The following is a 16676-nucleotide window of genomic DNA, read 5'->3' as shown; positions in this document are numbered from 1 at the left end:
ATCACCCCACCCACAGCTGGGCACAGAAAAGATATCAGTGAATATTTGTTGCATAGATAAACAAGTGAGTTTCAAAGTTGCTATCATGGTCCCTTCCATGTTACTGAGGAGGTTCCGGGGTTCCAGGTAATTTAGGTGCTTTGTCCAAGTCATATACAACTAGTGAGGGGGAAAAGCAGGGAACTGAATCTGGGCAGCTTGAGTCCATAGCCTATGTCCCTTATCCAACATGCCAAATACCTAGTGGGCTGAACACCAGCTTTCCACGAGGTTGAAATCTTCCTGTCTTTCTCCCAGACTTGTCCTTTCCTTCTAGAAGGTTTTGGGAGCTTTGGGCATGGGGGAGGAGAGCAGGCAGGAGGGTGGGGAGAGTAAGGTGAGTGGGGAGGAGGAAGAGGTGGGCTGGAGAGTGAGGGCTGCAGCTGATTTGAAGGAGAGAGTGGCGAAGTCTTGAGGGGTTTCTCTAGACCCATAGGGGGCAGCCGGAGTCGGCTGCCAGAGGTGTGGGGGCGGAGAAAGGGTGGGGACCGGCCCCGCGGGGGGCGATGCGGTAGCTGCAGCGGCGGCCGCAGGAGTTTCCCACAATGCAGCGCGGCGCGCTGTCCCCGGTGCTGATGCTCAGCGCAGCCCCGGAGCCTCCACCTCGCCCGCCTCCCGCCCTCTCCCCGCCGGGTCCGGGCCCCCGCCATGGCTCGGCTCGGCCCAGTCCTGCCCCAGAGCCGTCGGGGGGCCTGGGCGCGGCGCTCGACAGCAGCCTGCGGGCCGCCGTGGCGTTCAAGGCGGAGGGCCAGCGCTGCTACCGAGAGAAGAAGTTCCGGGAAGCCATCGGCAAGTATCATCGGGCACTGCTGCAGCTGAAGGCGGCGCAGGGGGCTCGCCCTGGGGGCCTGCCCGCCCCCGCCCCCGGGCCCGCCGCCAACCCGGGGCCAGCCCGCCTCAGCGAGGAGCAGCGGCGCCTGGTGGAGAACACGGAGGTGGAATGTTATGACTCTCTCACGGGTACGCCGTCGGGGCGCAGAGGGTGCATATGTGACGGGGTGGGGAGTGAGGGGCAATCATGAAGGCTTGGGCGGGTTGAGGGGCGGAGGCTTGAAGGGACCAGGGCTGGGGTCTGCGGGGGGAGACATCAGAACTTATCAAGGAGAGGGCTTGGGGATGTAGGGGACCACAGGGATGGAAGGAGCTGCGATGCAGGAAATGGGCTTTGGGCTGCCACCGCGAACCTCAGGTGAGAAAGGCTTACGCCGGATGAGTCATTTAAGGCCTCACCCCTCACCTGAGGCCGCCCTTAGTAGTACTCCCCCGATGGAAATCGCCCGAGAGCGCGCCTGTGTTTTTCGTATCCTCTAGCGGCGGCGCAGATTGATTCTATTCTGATTGGTCAGAACCTCGGTGGCCCCTGGTGGCCTGAACCAGCCCTTAGGCCCGGCTCAGCCGTGGGAAAGGGTGGGGGTTCCCCGCAGCCTGAAATCCATGCTCCTCGCGGTCAGGTGAAGTCTGGGGTTGCCGGCAGGCTCTGAGGGCACCGTGCCGGTGCCCCCGCAGCCTGCCTGTTGCAGTCGGAGCTGGTGAATTACGAGCGGGTGCGCGAGTACTGCCTCAAGGTGCTGGAGAAGCAGCAGGGCAACTTCAAGGCCACCTACCGCGCTGGCATCGCCTTCTACCACCTGGGTGACTATGCACGCGCATTGCGCTACCTGCAGGAGGCCCGAAGCCGGGAGCCCACAGGTGAGGGGGGCGGGGCGGGGGGGGGGCAAGGAGAGGGGCTGGAGCAAGGAAACCAGGGCAGGAAAGCCAGGGCAGAGCTACTTCAGGGGAGAGCTGTTCCACCCTCTCCTACACATCCACCCATCCACCCACGCGTCCTTCCTTGATATTCCCAACCACCTCTCATGTCTTTGACTCTTTCTGATGCTTCCCATTCAGCTGATTCCCTATCCACTCGCCCCGCCCCGCCCCCTTTATTCACCCACTTCCTCACTAACCCATTCCCATACCCACCTACCACCCACCTGTCCTCACAGCCACCACTTGAGGAGCACTTGCTGGGAGACAGACCCCAGGGTGGGAAATGCCAGGACATATGCTGGGGGGTGGGACGGAGGGGATGGCAGACCTGGAGGCTTGTTCCTTGCCCTCTGGGAGATCACAGTCAGGGCGTGTGGGTGTGCACACAGACACAATATGCAATTTTGTATTAAGAGCCAGTGAAGAGGGACACAACCTGCATGACGGTCTGGGGAGGGGAGGCAAGATGAGTTTCCCTGGTAAATGTTTTGGCGAGAACAGCTTCATGCAGATGTCACTGGAGGATAAGTGGAGTCTAACAGGAGTCTGAGCAGAGGCATTCCTGGCAGTGGGCACAGCAAGTGCAAGTCTGGAGGTGTGACATGTCCCCTTCCTTGTTGGGGCTGGGCTTTTGGAGAAGGGCTCTGGCAATACTAGTGGGGGAGCCACTGAAGGCTGGGGACAATGAGGTGTGAGCCGAGGTGCTGATGTCACCTGCTGCCCCAGAACACCCAGATAACGCCCTGCCCACCTCCCCTGCAGACACCAATGTCCTCCGATACATCCAGTTGACTCAGCTGAAGATGAGCCGGTGTAGCCTGCAGCGGGAAGACAGTGGGGCCCGGCCTCGGGACGTCATTGGCTGAGGCCAACCTAAGGGAACTGCCCCCCCCCCATGTCACTGTGTAACTTCCCTGACTCATGTGTTCGCTGGTAAAGCACTTATCACTGGTGGTCATAACCTCTTTGTGTGATGTTCTTGTGGGAACCGGGGAGGGGACACAGGCCTGGGCTTTACCTGCTGGACCTCAGAAATCCAGAGGGGTCCAGAGAGGAAGCAAGGGTGGGGGGGTACCCTGCTGCAAATGAGCCAGGATCAGGGCCTGGGCTGGGGAAATACACACAGCCAAGCGTGGTAGGGGGCAGGGGTTACCTTTAATGCTGCATTTTGTGCCAAATCCCCCATGTTGCCCTGTCCCTGAGTATCCCTGCCCACCCTACCCCTGCTGCAGGGCGAGCACAGGGCCCCACCCTCCGGGGTACAAAGGAATAAATTAAGTGTCCCCCCGCCCCCCTTCCCCAATAAATAGAGTATCCTGCCCAAGGCCTCCCCTGCCTTGTGGCCTGGTGGGCTGGGGCAGGGCCTGGGGCGCTACATTCATGGCTGCCCAGGCGGGTGGCAGTGGGCAGGCCTCAACGGGAGCTGTGGGCCCCACACAGGGGCACTGTGCTGTCCTGGCTCTGCCCCTCCATGTCCAGGTCAAGCAGCGTGGGCTGCACGCTGGGGGGCCCAGGGCTCTCTGGAGTGTCCAGCCTGCTAGGAGGTGAGATGCTGAGTGTCCGGCCAAAGGAGACCAGTTTCCAGGGGTCCAGGCGGGGGCGGCTGGCAGCCGGCCGTGGTCTTGGGGCAAAGGTCAGGGTGGTGGGGCGACCAGGAAAGTCGGGGGGCCGGAGGTGAGTAGGAAACAGAGCCTGGGGTTCGGGCAGCCGAGGGAAGTCCAGGGGATCTCGAGGGCCTGGGAAGAGAGGATCAGATGAGGTGAATGGGGTGGAGCAGAGGGTGGTATTGAAAACCCAGGAGCACTGACATGAAAATTGGCATTTCTGACTTTTCTCAAAAAATTTGCTGGAGAAAAAGCCCCCATTCCTCCCAACTCTACACTGGGCTAGGGCCAGAAAGACAGCACACAGAGCGATAGAGACCTCAGGCATGGCCGCTTCTCTAAATGGGGGACAGCACCTCCCCACACGGGTCAGGAGTAAATCAAAGGACACTGGGAACAGCAGCTCAGAGCTCGGCAGGAGGTATTAACTCCTCCATGCATCAATCATCCTTGTCCGTTAATAAAGGCACAGAGAACAGAGCCTGGCACGTGAGTGTTCCCCATAATTTTTGTGTTAGCTCTAGTTATTATTGCAGCCATTAATGTCACCTGCTTGGCCACTGTGGACACTGGAGTTTGCCACCTCTGCTTCATCCTGTGTCTCAATCCCTTGGGGCCCCACAAGGCCTCCAGCCGTGAGGGCCAGGGGGACACAGCCCCTTCCTCCCACTGTAAGCAGGAGATGGCCGCCTTGGCATCCTGGGGTGGCAGCTGGGTTGGAACATTGGACCTTGGAGGGACAGGGAGAAGGGCCGTTTTCTGTGCACCGGGCACAGGGCGCCTCACTCACCAGGGCCGGGGCCCGGGGGCTCCCGCGCCTCCCGCTGCCCTAGTGCCCCGTCGGACGGGGTCCTCCGGTGCCCGCGGTTCATCGCGCGAGCGGCAGTGACCGTGACGTGGGTGGGCGTCAGTGACTGGCGGGGGTCCTTCTTGAAGCTCTCCAGCTCCAGGTCCACCAGGGGGTTGGTGCTGGGCGAGGGTGCAGGCGGAGAGGGCGGCGGGGAGGGGGCGGCTGGCGCGGCCTCGTCGCTGTCGGAGCGCAGCAGCGAACGCGTGGAGTTGCAGTCGGACACGGAGGACAGTGACACCAGGGTGGCCGAAGGCGCCAGGCCCGGGCCAGCTGCGGCGGCGTTGTGGCGGCCAGGTGAGCGCGCGGGCGGGCTGAGGCCCCGCGGGAAGCGGCCCGCCCGGGAGAAGAAGAGGCTGTCGAGCCAGCGCCGCTGCTCCTCACCATCCGCCGTGCGCGCCTCGGCCACGTCGGCGCCCAGGCCCACGGCGCCCAGCAGCGAGGCGCAGCTCAGCAGCGCAAATTCGCAGCGCCGCCGCCGGGCGCCGGGCCCGGGCCGGGCCGGTGTCACCAGCACCCCAGGGGAGGGCTCAGTGGGGAGCGGCACCTCGAGGTAGGCCAGGGTGCTGTGGGGGGAGTGGGGCCCGTTGCTGCCTTCGTCTGCCTCCGCGAACTCCTCTGCAACCGGAGAGGGCCGGCACTCGACTCCGGGCGGTCCCTGGGGACTTGGAGGCAAGGGACTGCCCCCAATGACCCCTCCAACAGCAAGACCACCAAATCCACTAAGCATGGCTTTTGAATCTGTCTCCCCTTAAAGCCCCCAGCCCACACCACAGGAACTGGCTGTCCCCCTTTCTGGGGATGCTTTCTACCCTCTGGCCCAGTGAAATCCTCTCCCTCCCGGGAAACCCTGGGGAATGGTAACCCCTTGGTCTTGGGTTAGGTTCCCCTTCAGCCAGCGAATGTCGAATGTCATCTCCCTTCCCTTTTGAAGGCACCCACATCCTCTTACCCATCTCATTGAGGCTGGCGAAGCCTGGGGCAATGGGGGTGTGTTTGGGGGACTTGCCCAGGTTAGGGGCGCTTGAGGACCACTGTTTGCTTCCTTCCCCTAGGGCCTTCAGCCTGCAGGGGAACCAGAGATGGGGGAGGGTGGTGGGCCTTCTGGCAGCCATGGGCCTGGGGCGGGGCACGGGGTGGGCTCCAGCCACCGATACCTCTCTTCTTCAGCCCGCTCCTTCTGGAGGGTGGAGCTGGGCCCCCAGGTCCGGCCTTTCTTCTTGCCCCCAACCAGTTCTTCCTTCTTTGGGAGCCCACTGCGGCCCCACGTTCCACTGCCACTGCCACCACTGCTGCTGCCGCCTCCACCATCCACAGGTGTCACTGAGCCGAGAGAAGCCATTTGGTTATTGGGTCTTAGAAAGTCTGTCTCCACTGGGCTCCCAGCTTCACTTTCCCCATCTCGGACTCATCCTTCACCTGGAAGCCCAAGGGATCTTGGACTCTAACTCCAATCATGACCCTTCTTTGCTCTAAATCCTTCCATAGCTCTCCACTGCTGCAGGACAGCCCGGCTCCTCAGCCAGCATTCGAGGCCTTTCATGTTATCCCCAGCTGACTTCCTCAGCCTCACTGTCGTCACTCCTTCAACCATCCACTCATTCTCCAATGTTTACTGAGTGCCTGCTCTGTGCCAAGCCCTGTGGCTGGTGCTGGAAAGGTAGCAGTGGGTAAAGCAGACAAAACCCCCAGCCCTCGGAGTCGCCATTTCAGTGGGTGAAGGCATATGATCAACAAGACGCACAGGCAAGTCCTCTGCGTGGGTGTAAGTGCTGCAGGAAAGAGGCAGAAAAGGGGCCTGGGGTCAGGGAAGGCTTCATGCGGGAAGAGAAATCTGGGCAAAGATGAGGTGGTGAGGGAGTGAGTCAAGAAGATACAAGGGAAGGAGCATTTCAGGCAGAGGGAACAGCAAATGCCAAGGCCCTGAGACTGGACAGCATAGAGTATGGCTGGTGGGGAGGGAGGGAGGGAGGGAGAAAGGGAGGAGAGCTAGAGTCGGGGATATGCTGGCAGAGGGCCTAAGTGGCACAGTTGGGTCCCTACATCTGCAGGTTCCCAGGTGGATGCTTTCACACCACCATGCCTTTGCACAGGCTATTCCTTTTGCCTGGAATTCTGTGCCTTTTCAGTCCCTTTCCTGACCTGGTTGGCTTCTTGCCTTTCAACCCTCCAGCCCTGGAGTAGTTTGTTCCCTGGAGAGTCAGTTGCTCTGTCTTCTCTGTTCCTCCTACACTTTGAACGCACCCTGATACCAGTATTGACTCCACTGCATGGCCATTATTTGTCTTTGTGTCCCCGGTGAGAATGAACTCTGAGCCTGGTACAAAGCTGGTGCCCAAACAGACGTGTGCAGGGGCCAGCTTGTGGGGCAAAGCTGGGGGTGAAGGATGGGGCAGAACAGACTCGTGAGTCAGCCCAGTATCCTTCAACTTGTCAGCAAACCCCAGCAGCTGCACTTCTGCCAGGCACCCCCTATTGTGGCCATCTCGCCCCCCACTCCAAGGCCCTACCCTGGTCCAGCCCCCATCATCTCACTTGTCTCCTGCCCTTACTCCTGCCCTCCTACCATCCATGCTCCCACAGCAGCCAGAAGGAAAGGTATATTTTAACACATCGCTGCCTTGCTCACAGCCCTCCAGGGCTGTCACCTTTAAAATAAAACCCAGGTTCCTCATCCAGCTCTCAAGGCCCAGTGTGACCTGGCCCCTGTTGAACCCCTGACCACAAGCCTACTGCTCTGCATCCCATTCGTTCTACTCCAGCCAGGTTGGCCTTTTGGGCTGACATACACACTAGCTCCAGGCCTTGCCCTTTCTGTTCCCTGTAGGGACACTCTTCTTTCAGATCTCTGCATGTCTCTCGCTCCTTACCACGTAGGTTCCTGCTCAAACCCCACCCAGCACCTCAAACAGGCCTTCCTGATATAAACGGCAACTCTTCTCTTTTATTCCCTTTCCTACAAGAAATTATCCTGTCTGCTTATGGACCTGTTCATTGTCTGTTTCTCCCTGATGAGAATGACGGAAGGGACCCTGCCTGTCTTGTTCCCTGCTGATCCTCTGCTTGGTGCAAGGTATATGCTCAGAGAAGTCTGCTGACTGACGGACCAGTCAGGGCCTTGGGAGATACTCACAGCGAATGGCCCTCAGCCGAGGGATGATGCTGGGGCTTGCAGGGGGGCTGGCCCCATCGGATCCTTTCCGCTTGTCCAGGGTTGGAGAGGCCTGGACTGTGATCTTATGCTCGAAGCCTGCAAAACAGAGACTTCCCTAAGCAAACAGCTCCATGGGTCACCTGGGCAGTTCCCTTTTCAGGAGGGAGGTTCCCTCTGGAAGTCTAGTATGAATGCCACCATTTTGCATTCCATAACACAGAGGTTCTCCAAGTGTGGTTCCCAGACTAGTAGCATCAACACTGAGTAGAAACATCCTAGAAATGTACATCCCCTGGCCCTCCCTGAACTTGCAGCTTTGGGGGTGAGATGCAGAGATCTAACTGTGGTGGAACAAGCCCTCCAGGTACCCTTGATACACGCTCAGGCTTGAGAGCCACTGCCCTCGCCGACTAAGGACCTAGGCCTGAGTACCCACTCTGGTGGCCATTGGTCACATGTAGCAATACAGTACTTGAAATGTGGCTTGTGCAACCGAGGAACAGGAGAGTTTTGCCTTTATTTAACGGTAATTAAGTTCACTTTTAAAGACAAATATGCAAATTTGGTCGTTAGAAACAGTTAAGCATGTTTAGAACAACGTGGGTGTGTGAATCTGCTTTTTCAACTACATTTTATGAAATCTAAAGACAGGTCAAGTACTTTTGATGAAAATTTAGCCCTCAGATTGTAAGGTGCTATAAATATAAAATACATACTAGATTTCATAGATTAAGTGTGGAAAAAAGGAGGTGTAATATTTAACAAGTTTTTCTTGTTAAACCATGTGAAACCATAACACTTTAGATATATTAGGTTAAAAATATTAAAATTTCATTTGTTTCTCTTTCCTTTTTTTTTTTTTGGTTACTCCTCACCCGAGGATATTTTTTCCATTGCTTTTCAAGAGAGTGGGAAGGAGGGAGGGAGGGGGAGAGAAACATTGATGTGAGAGAGACACATAGATTGGTTGCCTCCCACACACCCTTGATGGGGGCTGGGGATGGGACCTGCAACCCAGGTACATGTCCTTGACCAGGACTCGAACCCACAACCCTTTGGTCTGCAGGAGGATGCTCTAACTGCTGAGCAATGCCAGCCAGGGCTCTCTTTCCCTTTCTTAATGTAGCTATTAGAAAATTTAAAATCACACACGTAGCTTGCATTTCTGTGAGCTGGTGCTGTTCTAGGCACTGTGCTGTGGTTATAACATCACAGAGAGACAACCAGCATGATGTGCCTTCTGACATTACCTAGGAAGCAGTCTTTGGAAAAAAAAATCAAACCTGAACTTGAAACTGATTAAGCCTTTGAGATCCATGTGAAACTTGTTTTTGTAGATCAAATATGGCTGAACATCAGCAATTTCACATGGTTTAACCTAACACAGATTTACAGAAAATTCAGGGGACAGAGGGACATGTGAAATGAAAATGGGGTGATGCAAGCAGCAAAATCTAGACTCTGGGAAATACTACAGAATAAATGATATGTCCTCAACAAATTATTGGCAAGGAGAAAACAGAGGCAGAATAAAAGATACTACACAAACAGCTGGGAGACAAAACTATTAAGTAAGGAAGTGACTGCTCTGAAAGTCAACACAGGGGTTACTTGCAGGGGGCTGTCGGTTGTTGGAGGGGCACATGGAGGGCACCTGGGTGGCTGTAGGTTCTCTGCTTTCATGGGGGTGATTATACTAATGCATTAAGCTGTACAGTCTCTTGGTGGTTTTTTGTGTGATATATTTAGCGTTAAAAAAAAATTTAAAAAAAAAAGGAAGCAATAAACCCTGGGTCAGGAATGTGCCCAGTGGCCTGTTGGGGGGACACTCAAGGTACCAGAGGGCAGGCTGATGTGGCTGCTGCCTTCCCGCAGCCTGAGCAGGCGGCTGCGCTTGAAGTTGCCCTTGCGTTTGCGGACCCGGGGCTTCTCCTGGCTCAGCTGGCACATTAGCAGGTGCAGCTCCCGCTCCACGATGTCCATCTCGCGCTCTGCCAGCTCCTGCTCCCGCCGCCGCAGCTGCTCCTCCTGGAAGCGCTGCTCCTGAGCTGCCCGCAGCAGCTCCTCCTCACGGCTCCGGAGCTCCTGGAGAGGAGATGGGTGGCTGCTGAGAAGGACTTAGCTATTCTGCCCCTGGGAAGGACCCAGAGCTGCTGGGTCTGGCTGGGGCCCTGCCCAGGAGTGTCCTGCTGTGAGGCAAATTGAGGGCACAATCCAACTCACTTGCTAACCAAGCCAGGTGCCAGGGCAGGGGGCTACATTAGCCCAAAGAAAGAATGCCTTTTCCTCCCCCCCTTTGATTTTTAATTTTCTAACTCTTCAATGTGGAAAACTTCAAATATCCACAAAAACATGTACCCATCATCCAACAATTGTCTGTACTTTGCAAATCTTTCCCTTCCTTCTCTCCTCTCTCCCTCTCATTTTGCTGTAGTATTTAAAACCCCAGACATTATGCAGTATCACTTGTAAGTACTTCAGTGCAGGGTGCCTTTTTCTTATTAATCCACCAACAGGAGGCTGTCTATTAACAGGCAAAAAGGTTCCTGGGCCTTGGCTCGGGGAAGGGACTCTGCCCCACCCATGGCATCAGAACTCAGAGATCCTGCTTCACCTCTCCCACTTGTCCCTTGCCTTCACCTTCTCCTTGGTGCGGAGATCATCAAACATGTGCTGAATCTCCAGCTTCCAGTCTTCCTGCAGTGAGTGGAAGGACTCCAGCGGCATCTGGAATAGGGCTGATTGTTCTATGACTTCAAGCTGCTTCAAGATGCTGCCAAAATCCGGCCGCCCGTGGGGGTCCGGGTCCCAGCACTCTGGGGTGGGAGTGGAGATATCAGTGGTCATGCTCTGGGGCATCAGCCTGCTCAGTGAAAGGCAGGACTTCAAGGGGCTGAGACAAACAGCTTCCATGGAGCTGGGGGGAAGGAATTCCAACCCCAATTCCTGGCAATATTTCACTCGGTGAAACTGCAACAGAAACCCAGGGACCTGCTCTCTAGTGGCAGAATCAGGGATCAGGGAGGAATCCTAGGACCAATGAATCCTAACAGGTTGCCCTCAAGAGCTGTGGGCCTGGCCAGAGTAAGGGTCTGGGGGCCTTGGAGCCAACTGTGGGGGAGTCATAGTCCGATGGGTCCAGCCCTTTCTCCCTCACTCCTGGGCCCACTGGTATGGATGGGTGTGAAGGGGCAAGGTCTGGACCCATGGGCCCCTGCCACCCAAGCTGAGCATTCCCTCTCCACAGGGCCCTGGCTCACCCTCCAGTAGGCGGGCAAAGGGCTCGGGGCACGTGGAGGGGATGGGCAGCGTCAGCTTGTTCATAGCCACGCCATATGCCACAGCCAAGGCGTCGATTTCACGGTAGGGGACCTCACCCGTCAACAGCTCCCAGAGCAGCACCCCGAAGCTGCAGTGGGGGGAGAGGAAGGGGTGATGCTACAGTCCACCCCAATCCTCTCCCATACCCCACCCTGCCTCCAATCCCCTGGTGCGCCTCCCTCATGCCAATATCCAGCCTGGTCAAAGAGGCCACAAGAACGTAATTTGACCTCCATTGCCCTGACCTCAAATAGATGTGGTGGGGTTGCTTTCTGATGTCTTGCTTTTGCTCTCTCTTCCCTTGCCCCTGCCTGAAAACCTTTAGTGGGGAAAGTTCCCTGTGCCCACTGGGCAAATCCACCCTTTTTAGCCCTGACCTTTGATGACCCCACAGCCTCACCTCTAAGCACTCTCAGCCCCCGTACTAACCTCAGCTTCATCTTGCAGCCACACTGGAGTTGAACAAGCCCTGTTCTTCCTAACATCTGGCCTTTACACATGCTGTTCCCTTGTTGAGAACACTTTTCCCTTTGTGTAACCATCCCTTAAGTCTCAACTCAGGTGCTCCCTCTGCCAGGAAGCCTTCCTTGATTCCATAGCCTCCAAAGCTGGGTTAGAGGTCCCTTCTCTATGTTCCCATAGAAACTTTGGCACTTACCTCTAAAGACAAGTTAACACTATTTGCTATTTATAAAGCACTTTCTTATGCTAGCACTATGCTAGGCACTCTCAGTAATCCTCACAACAGCCCTGGAAGGCAGGTCTTGGTATGATCCCTATTTTATCTGATGAACAGATATAGGCTCAGAAAGGTTAAGCTGCTTGCCTATAGTCACACAGCTAGTAAGCAGTGGTGCCACACTTGAACTTAGGTCTGCCCGATGCCCACGACAATGTCCTTAACGGCTACACACACCAGCCTGTGCATCACTGTGCTACAACCACCTGTGTGCCCACCTTCTGCAGTAAGCCGCACTCCTTCTGGATCTTGACGCTGTTTTGTGCAATGCCTCCCGTGTAGTAGATCCCCATGCTCCCCCATATCCACAAATGCATTCATTCAACATATACCTATTAAATATCCCCTGTTCTAGGCACTGAAACAAGATGCAACCCCTGCCCTCATGCAGCTGACACCTCCCCTTCTGTTTCAGTGACAGCACCGGTGAATTTGTGCCGGGCATATGCTGCCTGAAATAATTTTCCATCCCCCTCTGCAGCTCATTATGCCCCATGACAATGGTTCTGGCCAGTGGGATGTAGCGGGGTGTGCAGTGTGCAACTAACTTCCAGGAAGGAGTGTTCTTTCATCTTTTCTCCTTTCTACTGGTTGGAATGTGGACATAAAAGCTGATGCTCAAGCAGCCATTCTGGACCATGAAGTGAACTTGGGAATGGAGGCCATACAAGGGTGGAAAAAAATAAGAGTGGCTTGTAATTAGAGGTGGCATGACTCCCCCATCTCTCTTATGTCCCTGGAAACCTATAGGGATGTTTTGATTGTCACAATGGGGAGTGCTACTGATGTTTGGTGGCTGGGAACCATGGATACTTCTGTCCTGAAAAGGACAGTATCACACAAGCAAGAATTATCCTGCCCGATGTCAATGACAGCCCTGTTAAGGAACCCTGACATTGGACCTTGAATCTCTAACACTGGGGGCACCACATCAGCCCCGGCTTCACATGACAGCAAAAACTCTAGTCTTGTTTTTATTTTGGGGTTTCTGCTCCTTGGCACCGAAATATGGCTCCACTAAATGTCTGGGGCCACAAATGAATGCCTGATGTGCAGCCGGTCAGGACTTCCCCCAAAGGCTATGCTGGTCCAGTTGAGACGTCCTGTCTGATCTGTCTGCCCAAAAACCATGACTTTGCTGCTTGGTCCGTTTGGAGCCTCAGAGGGGTACTGACCTGGGTTCGGCTTTCTCCCAGCAGGAGGCCTTGGTTTGAAGAGTTTGCTGCCACCACAAAGCCTTGCTGGTGATGGCAACAGCCTCCTCACTGGCCTGCCGCCCCCACTCCTTCCCCTACAATCCATTCTCCACCCTACAGGCGGAGGGAGCCTTTCCAATGCTGAATCAGATCGCGTCACTCATCACCACCTCTAATGCTTTCCATTGCGCTTAGAATAAAACTGGAGTCCAGTGCCTCATCCGAGGGGCCCTCCAGCTCTCTCTCCTACGTCATTTCCTACCACTTTCCTCCTTGTCTGCTCCAGCCAACCACACAGGCCCTCGGAGCTGTTTTCTGGAACATACCAATCTTGTTCTCACCTCAGTACCTCCTTTGTGCGAGCTGTTCCCTCTGCCTGGGAAGCTTCTTCCCCCAAACTCTGCATAGCTGGCCTTGTCTCGTCATCCAGAATGCAGCTCAAGCATCACTTCTCAGAAAAGCCTCTGCAAGACGTCCTCCAGCCCTCAGAACGTTTTGCCATCAACCTCCTGGCTCGTAACTCTATCTAATACTTTTTCTGGTGAATTAACTTATCTTTTAATATTATTTTACAATTTTCTTAACTTAAAAAGTTTTTTTCCAGCTTCTTGTGTACTTATTTATTTACTACTTCTGTGAGCAGGGAATGTGTCTATTTTTATTTCCTGCTGTATCCCTAGCACCCAGCACAGTTGGATGGATGGATAGATGGATGGATGAATGAATAAATGAGTGAATGGTTATCTCCAAAGGCTTCAACTTCCTGTTTGACAAGTGGGGGCTGTGTACCTGATGCTGTCTGAAGGGCCTTTAGTGCTGACAACATCCTATTTCTACACCTTTGGATATTTGTTTTTTATTGCCATCCAATTCATCCTCAGCTGCCACTTTTGCTAGCAGAGACCTACTTTGGTATCTGTCTGGTGGTCTGATGTCGCCCCTTTGCCAGGCCCAGATCCTGGCTTCAGTGGGAGACTGTCCCTCCCACTCTGCCCTCACCCCTCCTCACTCCCCCATTTCCAGGAGGCCTCCCCAGCCCCATCAGCACCTCCAGACGTCACTGCTTTTGGAGAAGAGGGAGAGACGGATAACCTCGGGGGCCATCCAGGCATAAGTCCCCGCGGCGCTCATTTTGGTGGTCTTGTGCCACTCGCGGGCGAGGCCAAAGTCCGTGATCTTGAGCACCGTGTCCGCGAGGTTGTGGTTCTCAATGGCCTCCAGAATAAGAACTGTGGAGTAGGAAAAAGGTGGTCACCCCAGACCTGGTGGGCTGTAGACCACATGTCTGGGCCCTGCCTCAGCTGAAATCTCATCTTCTACCCACCTCAAGTGGCCAGTCTAACCCCTGCCCTCCTGACTCCAACCTAGACTCTGGGGAGCTCAGTGAAATGTTGATGGCCAAAGCCTTGGTCCTCTTTGGTCCAAGCCTTGAATTCCCAACCTCCCCAGAAGAGATGAACATGGTTTCCTTTGTCTTTGTCATCCCTGTGGTCACTGCACTCATGGGCCCCAATTCTACTCCTCTCTATGTCATACTCTTTGTCAAGTGACTTCGCAGGTGTTTCCACTAAGGAGGCGAAGTGCATTTCCCCATCCTTTCCTCTAGGTTGGCCATATGACTTGCTTGGGCCAGTAGAGTGAGGCAGAAGTGAGGGTGCCAAGCCACAAGCCATATTGCCCTGTTCACACTGGGAATGCAGGGTCGTCACAGTGTTCATAGATACACATTTACTGAGCTGCTGCGACTCTGTAGCCTTCAGAGGCAGGTAGTGCTTCACCCTTTCCTCCCTTCATGGGGCAAGGCCCGCCTCCCTGGCCCTGAAGGTTTACTGCCGCCCCTTCTTGCCCCAGGCAGTGTTTCCTGGTATCCTCATTTCCCGCTACCTAGGCTTGGCTTCCTAAAGTTCTGTGGAAGCAAGTTTTGGGGGAGGACACCACTTACTGTTGATGGACTTGAGGTCCCGGTGGATGATGGGCACAGGGGCATCATTGTGTAGGTAATTCATGCCCCGGGCCACCTGCACAGCCCAGTTGACCAGCACATGAGGGGGCACCCGGCGACCGGCAAGCACCCTGCTCAGTGCACCTCCTCTGGCATACTCCATCACCAGGCAGAGGTGTGGGGGGCTGAGGCACGCGCCCCTGAGGGCAATGATGTTGGGGTGCTGAAGGGCTCCGAAGAGCCGGGCCTCTTGGCGCACCTGCTCTGCTGTCACTGCCGGGTCCCGCTCAGGGTCCAGCCGGGCAGCCTTGACGGCCACCTCCTCGCCACGCCACAGGGCCCGATAGACCTTGCCAAAGCCCCCTACACCGATGATCTCCTCTAGCTGCAGCTCGTGGAAGGGGATCTCCTGGGGCAACTGGAGGCCCGCGGGTGCGGCAGGTGCGGGGGGCGTGGTGGGGGCTACGTAGTTGCTGGGGAAGACGCCCACACGGCCGCCGGGTAGCTGCCCGGTCCACCAGCCCTCGTCGCCCGACACCGCACAGTCCTGGGAAAGCACCTGGATGCGGTCGCCCCGCCGCAGGGTCAGCTCCTCTTCGCCGGCCGCCTCGTAGTCGAACACAGCGGTCCAGACTGGCCCCGCGGGGGAGGTGCCCCACTCCGTGGCCGCCGCGCCCCCCTCCGCCTCCTCCATGGGGGAGGGGCCGGGGCTGCGGGAGGCCGCTTCACACCCGCAGCCCAGGGGATGCAGAGGGCGGGCCCCGGCGGCCAGGATGGGGGGCAGTCCCTGCGGGTTCTCGGGGGCTCCTGGGGGCCATGGCTGAGGGGCCCTCCGCAGAAGCAGGAAAAGCCGCTTTTAAAGGGCAGGGTCGTCCGCTCTGATTCAGCTGGCGGGGCGGGGTGGGGGTAGGGCGGAGGGGTCACCGGCCCCCCTCAAACGTCAGGGCGCTAAGAAGGCCTGGCCTCCCGGCTCCCGAATTCCTGCCGGGGCCCGCCGGTGGGGGACGAGGGCGCGGGCAGCAGGCAGCCCCCTTCCCCGCGCCTCACCCCGCGCAGCTCCACCGGCGGCCCCCGGCTCCGCATCCCGGGCCACAGCTGCCGGGTGGGGCGAGAGTGGCGGGGCCCGGGAGGCGCCCGCCCCGAGACGGGGTGGCGCGCCCCTCGGCCTCCTCACACGCGAGGCGGCCGGGCGGCCCCCATCTTCTCCACCAGCCTCCGGGTCGGCCCCAGCCCCTGCCCCTGCCCGCGCCGCTACCCGGGGCCGCCGGCGGTGCCTGAGTGACGTGATCGCCGCCGCCGCGGTGCCGCCTGGGAGTTGTAGTCCCCAGCTGCGCTGCTTCGAGGCCCGCCCTAGCCCCCCCAACCCCCAGAACCCGGCTGCCAGCCGCGGGCTGCTGTGGGGATTTCGAGGGGCCGAAGGGATCCTCCCGGGGAGATAAGCTTGGCTGCGGACCCTCCCTGGGACCCGGTGGCCGGTCGTCTCAAGAAGGGAAGGAGGACGGGGGCGCCTCACAGACCCTGCGGGGGCTGCAGCCCAAGGTGGAGTTGATGGCAACGGATGCGCTTCGCAAAGCGAAAAGTAGGAGCTGCGTAAATGATGCTTACTGTCCGGAACCTCTAGCGGAGCCAGACGCCGTCCCCGCTGCTGGGTCGCCCCCGGGGCCCCTACCGAAGTGCACGCCGGGAACTGTAGTCCGCGCTCAGACTCGCGCAGCGGCGGGCAGCCCACAAACCTCGGGCTTCGGGGAGTCAGGCCAATGGTGAGACCTCTGCGGGGAACGCCGGGCTGGGAGGATGTGTTTCCTGACCCTGGGGATAACACGGCCACGTCTGCCTTCCCACCAGCTACGAGTCCCTCTGCCTCTGCAGTCAGTACTCACCCTGGAGAATCCCCGCCCCCCATAATAGAAACTTCGAATGGGGAGTTGGGGGGGGAGAGGGCTTAATGTACATCTTGTGCTTTGCACACATGGTATCGTTAAATCTTCTCAAAGGCCCCATTTTACAGATGACGCATAGAAAAGTGAAGTGCAGGTCCAGAACTATGAATGACAAGGCAAGAATCAAAAGTAGAGTTTTAAATTA

The 16676-nt window shown here is 56.9% G+C and overlaps 2 protein-coding genes across 2 annotated transcripts; one reads left to right on the top strand and one right to left on the bottom strand.

Moving 5' to 3' along the window:
- The first annotated feature begins 584 nt into the window (after positions 1–584).
- On the top strand, positions 585–2654 carry TTC9B (tetratricopeptide repeat domain 9B). The gene is made up of 3 exons (XM_087827227.1): positions 585–999; positions 1546–1728; positions 2551–2654. The coding sequence occupies exons 1-3, from the start codon at positions 585–587 to the stop codon at positions 2652–2654; spliced, it is 702 nt and encodes a 233-aa protein (XP_087683353.1).
- A 157-nt stretch (positions 2655–2811) lies between these two features.
- MAP3K10 (mitogen-activated protein kinase kinase kinase 10) lies at positions 2812–15638 on the bottom strand. Its single transcript, XM_087826698.1, has 10 exons — positions 14592–15638; positions 13698–13878; positions 10654–10802; positions 10034–10209; positions 9232–9478; positions 7373–7489; positions 5397–5562; positions 5192–5304; positions 4183–4857; positions 2812–3524 (listed from the first exon to the last, which is right to left on the bottom strand). Exons 1-10 carry the CDS (start codon positions 15283–15285, stop codon positions 3202–3204), a joined length of 2841 nt encoding a protein of 946 aa, XP_087682824.1. The 5' UTR covers positions 15286–15638; the 3' UTR covers positions 2812–3201.
- Between the last annotated feature and the right edge of the window lie 1038 nt (positions 15639–16676).

This window comes from Miniopterus natalensis, chromosome 18, assembly GCF_054644295.1.
Source record: "Miniopterus natalensis isolate mMinNat1 chromosome 18, mMinNat1.hap1, whole genome shotgun sequence".
NCBI lineage: Eukaryota > Metazoa > Chordata > Mammalia > Chiroptera > Miniopteridae > Miniopterus > Miniopterus natalensis.
Note: the sequence above shows the minus strand (reverse complement) of the source record. Positions and strands in the feature narration are given on the sequence as shown.